Raw genomic sequence first — 5,108 nt, forward strand, 5'->3', positions numbered from 1 at the left:
TGTGTTACTTCCTGTGTGTAGTTTTACTTCCTGTATGCTGTGCTACTTCCTTTTTTGTGTTACTTCCTGTGTGCTGACCCACGTGTCTGTTTCCTGTCCTCAGTGGTGTTCATGGGCAGTCAGAAGGACCCGGCAGAGAACGGTTTTGATGCATTCCTGAAGAAACACGGAGGAAGTGACAATGCTTCCACCGACTGCGAGAGAACCATCTTCCACTTTGATGTTCAGAGGAAGTACTTCAGAGAGGCCCTCGACAGGTGAGCTCATCCTGCAGGAAGCTGAAGCACTTTAGTGGTTTCAACAGGTCTGAACGTTTCTGAGGCTGAAACTGGATCCTAGAACCAGGTTTTGTTCTGTGTGAGAAGCTTCAGGAGTTGAGGAGTAACAGAAGGTGTGGTTTCTGTGTCCAGGTGGGCTGGGTTCTTCATCTGTCCTCTGATGCTTGAGGACGCAGTGGACAGAGAGGTGGAGGCTGTGGACAGCGGTGAGTCCTCAGTCCATCAGCTTTATTGTTGACGTCGTGCACGTCCACCTTCACGTTGCCTCATGTGGTCTCCTCAGAGTTCCAGCTGGCGAGGCCGTCAGACTCCCATCGTAAGGAAATGCTGTTTGGGAGTTTGTCCAAACCCGGACACCCTATGAGCAAGTTCTTCTGTGGTGAGAAGGACAGGGTCCACCCAGCAGCTCAGACAGAACCTGCTGGATCTGAACCTGCAGTCCAGGTCCACATGTGTGGTGTCTCCTCCTTCAGGTAACGCTCAGACCTTAAAGCCCAAAGAGACACAGATCAACACCTACGAGAGGCTGCAAGTCTTCAGGAGAAGATATTACTCTGCTCACTACATGACACTCACCGTGCAGTCCAGAGGTAGGCTGTCACCCACCCTCACCCACCCTCACCCACCCTCACCCACCACAGTCTGAACCAGCTCAGCAATGAATGAACAAAGCGTTCTTTGTCATGGTTTCAAGTACAACAGAAGTGCAGAGCTTCTCTGAAGGTGCCTCTCCAGGAGTTTGGTGCAGCTTCACACAACACGTGCACAGTGAAAGTATAACACGTTTTTAAAAGTTTGTGTACAACAGTGTGTAGTATGCGTGCGTTCAAGAGCGATGGCTTGAGAGAAGAAACTGTCCCTGGGTCTGGTGGTCCAGGTCCTGATGGACCTGAGGTGGGAACCAGGGTGTGGTTGTCCTTTGGCTCTACTGAGACATCGAGCGGTAAAGATGGACTTTAGAGAGAATGGTTGACAGGGAGGTGTTCACCAGACCCTGAAGTCTTCTCCGGTCTGCCTCAGTGCAGTGAGGGAACCACACGGAGCTGCAGGAGGTCAGCACACTCGCGATGGAAGCACGGTAGAAGTTCACCGTGAGCTTCTCTGGCACATTATTCCTCCTGAGCACCCTCAGGAAGTGAAGACGCTGCTGAGCCTTCTTCAAGATGGCTTTTGTGTTGACGGACCAGGAGAGGTCAGCAGATCTCTGGGCAAGGGTGTCAGAAGCATCCGTAATGTGGGGGGGACACAACGATGTGTGTAGGTGTGTGCGCGCAAAAGAAATGTGCACTAATGTACAAAAAAAGCAACATTTCACCTAGATCTCCTTTAATTCCACACATTTAAATCATGTTTCTCACCAAGTTTGTGTAAATTCATCTGTGGGTTTAAAGACATTTTAACTTTAATACACTTTAACACAGAGCGTCAGGTCGACACTATTTGTGTTTATAGAGAAATAAAAACATCACTGGACTTTTTTACTTGTGTTCAACACTCCTCATGTAAATGATGTTTGTCATGAAGCTTGAGGACAATAAGGTGTGGGGGTTTAAACACATTTCACCTTTAATGCACCTGAACACACAGAGTCTCTTCCACCTGCAGCGTCTCAGTTTCTGCTGAGATAAGATGCTACAGACGCAGCTCCTCTCAAACATCCTCCTAACATGTATGTATGTTGATGATCAACCCCCCGGTCAACCACTGCCCGCACTAAGCTGCTAAACTGGTGAGCGAGTAACACAGGTACCTCCACCTCCTCCACCTGTGCGCGTTTTCTGCCGAAGCAGGAGACTCAGCAGCTGCACAGTTTCTGCTCTGTGTTTAGAGGTGGAGGTAACCAGGAAAACCTGGAGTGGAGTTTTAGTGGTTTGAGTATTCTCCCATTAATCAAGTGGAATGGATTCGTTCACGAAGAAAGAAACTGCGCCGCCTGAACTAATGTTTCATAGTAAAAGTGGGGGGGGGGGGGGGTCCAAATGAATGTTTTTTTAATGTGGGGGGGACTTGTCCCCTTCACATATAATGGTTGTGACGCCTATGTATCTGGGTGACTAGGAACCTGACACTGTGTACCATCTCCATGCACTCGCCGTTCATGTAGAGAGGGGTGGGTCTAACCTCGGTTTCCTGAAGTTCAGGATGACTTCCTTTGTCTTTGTGATGTTCAGAACAAGACTGTTGACTGAACACCACGATGTTGGTCTCAGGACTTCATCCCCGTAGGTAGATTCATCTCCTCCCACCTCTGTACCATGGTCCACAAAGTCCACTCTGGTATTACTTCTGTGACTGGGGTTACAGTTGTGGGTGTAAAGGCAGTATAGAAGTGGGCTCAGCACACATCCCTGTGGAGACCCTGTACTGAGTGTACGGGTCGAGGACAAATGCCATCATAACCTCACCCACCTGACCTTCACCCACCTGACCTTCACCCACCTGACCCTCACCCACCTGAACCTCACCCACCTGAACCTCACCCACCTGACCTTCACCCACTTGAACCTCACCCATCTGACCTTCACCCACCTGAACCTCACCCACCTGAACCTCACCCACCTGACCTTCACCCACCTGACCTTCACCCACCTGACCTTCACCCACCTGAACCTCACCCACCTGAACCTCACCCACGTGAACCTCACCCACCTGACCTTCACCCACCTGACCTTCACCCACCTGACCTTCACCCACCTGAACCTCACCCACCTGACCTTCACCCACCTGAACCTCACCCCTTTTGTTCTGCTGCTTGTTGTGTAGAAACTCTGGACACTCTGGAGGAGTGGGTGAGAGAAAGCTTCATGAAGATTCCCAACAAGTGAGCCTGTAGAGGATCATCATCTTCACTGTGTCCTTCATCAAATCAGGACATTTTGAGCATGTTCTGCTGTGTTTCCAGCGAAGAACCTCGTCCTGACTTCTCCCACCTGCAGCAGCCGTTTGATACACCTTCTTTCAACAAACTCTACAGAGGTCAGTTTTTATTCTTTTTATTGTTTAAGAACAAACGTCTTGCTGAGTTGAAATGACCAGGTGTAGATCTTTCTGTTCTGAATGCTCCTTTCTGTTTCTGCTGCAACACTCCATCGTCTGCTCATTATCATTATTATTAACCTTTAGTTAGCCTTTAGTTAACCTTTAGTTAGCCTTTAGTTAACCTTTAGTTAGCCTTTAGTTAACCTTTAGTGAACCAGGCAAATCATTGAGATCACAGATCTCTTTTCTTGAAGGCAGCCTAACATGCATGTTTTTGGTCTGTGGGAGGAAACCGGAGTACCCGGAGAAAACACACACATGCACGGAGAGAACATGTAAACTCCACCCAGGAAGACCACAGGTCCAACTGGGGATTGAATCCAGGACCTTCTTGCTGTGAGGCAGCAGTGCTAACCACTGAGCAGTCATGCTCTTCACTGAAAACATCATCTGATCTTTGTTGCAGTGGTTCCTGTGAGGAAGGTTCACTCTCTGACCATCAGCTGGGCCCTTCCACCACAGGCAAAACACTACAGGTGAGCCGGATTTACAGAGCCCAGTTCTGGCGTTCCACTTCCAGACCCTGCAGATCCCAAACATTCCTGATACCAAACAATTCCTGGTCCTAAACATTTGGTCCTAAACTCCTGATCCTAATACTCTGGCCCCTAAGTCCAGATCCTAAACTCCTGGTCTTAATCCTCTGGCCCCTAAGTCCAGGTCCTAAAGTCCTGGTCTTGAGGTGTTTTTGTCTGTAAAGGTTGTGTGAATGTATCTGTAGTCCGTGGTGTGGACTTTCTGAATTCAGTGTTTGTGCATCAGAGTGAAGCCTCTTCACTTCATCTCCTGGTTGGTTGGACATGAGGGAACCGGCAGCATCCTGTCTCTGCTCAGGAAGAAGTGAGTTCAGAACCACTCGAACCATCACTTGGACCGTCTGGAACCATCAGCCCATCTCAGCAGAAACTCTGTTTTCAGGTGCTGGGCTCTGGCCCTGTTCGGAGGAAACAGTGAGACGGGCTTCGACCAGAACTCCACCTACTCCATCTTCTCTATTTCCATCACCCTGACTGACCAGGGCTACCAGAACTTCTACCAGGTCCAGACATGGACGCAGCTTCCAGCATCTCTGAGCAAATGTATGATGATGTTGTTGCTTGTGGGTGCAGGTGGTCCACTTGGTGTTCCAGTACCTGAAGATGCTGCAGACTCTGGGCCCCCAGCAGAGGTCCGAGTCCACTCAAACACACACATGTTCTACAGCACACGCTAACCGGTGCAGAGTTATGGGGACCCTAACACCCATCGTTAGTCTGATCCATGATCCAGAACCAAGGAGAAGTTGGACCATTAGGAAGTTCTTTTTAGGTTCTTCTTGTTCCCTGTTTGACTTCAGCAGCTGTTGGTTCTGAACTTCGATGGTTCTGAGATGGAATGCTACAGAAGAACCCGTTAAGATCTGAGGCTGAAGGAGACAAACTGGTTCCAAGGTCCTTATACAATCTCAGAACAACAGGAACCCTTTTGTGGTTCTGTGGTGGTCTCAGAACCAACAAAAATGCTGAAGTGGTTCTGTGGTGGTCTCAGAACCAACAGGAACCCTGAAGTGGTTCTGTGGTGGTCTCAGAACCAACAGGAACCTTGAAGTGGTCCTGTGGTGGTCTCAGAACCAACAGGAACCCTGATGTGGTTCTGTGGTGGTCTCAGAACCAACAGTAACCTTGAACTGATTCTGTGGTGGTTTCAGAACCAACAGGAGCCCTGAAGTGGTTCTGTGGTGGTCTCAGAACCAACAGGAACCCTGATGTGGTCCTGTGGTGGTCTCAGAACCAACAGGAACCCTGATGTGGT

General features: G+C 49.3%; 1 protein-coding gene across 1 annotated transcript in view; it reads left to right on the plus strand.

The window, feature by feature from the left end:
- The window catches only part of nrd1b (nardilysin b (N-arginine dibasic convertase)), an 18,424-nt gene that overhangs the window by 2,641 nt on the left and 10,675 nt on the right, over nt 1–5,108 (plus strand). Inside the window, exons 4-13 of the mRNA XM_037697768.1 lie at nt 104–257; nt 411–484; nt 562–657; nt 752–868; nt 3,042–3,099; nt 3,181–3,254; nt 3,724–3,793; nt 4,080–4,157; nt 4,236–4,356; nt 4,427–4,485. Coding sequence (XP_037553696.1) covers nt 104–257; nt 411–484; nt 562–657; nt 752–868; nt 3,042–3,099; nt 3,181–3,254; nt 3,724–3,793; nt 4,080–4,157; nt 4,236–4,356; nt 4,427–4,485 — 901 coding nt within the window. The remainder of the gene's footprint in view (nt 1–103; nt 258–410; nt 485–561; nt 658–751; nt 869–3,041; nt 3,100–3,180; nt 3,255–3,723; nt 3,794–4,079; nt 4,158–4,235; nt 4,357–4,426; nt 4,486–5,108) is intronic.

The sequence above is a fragment of the Nematolebias whitei genome, chromosome 3 (assembly GCF_014905685.2).
Source record: "Nematolebias whitei isolate Nwh7 chromosome 3, NemWhi1, whole genome shotgun sequence".
NCBI classification, from domain to species: domain Eukaryota; kingdom Metazoa; phylum Chordata; class Actinopteri; order Cyprinodontiformes; family Rivulidae; genus Nematolebias; species Nematolebias whitei.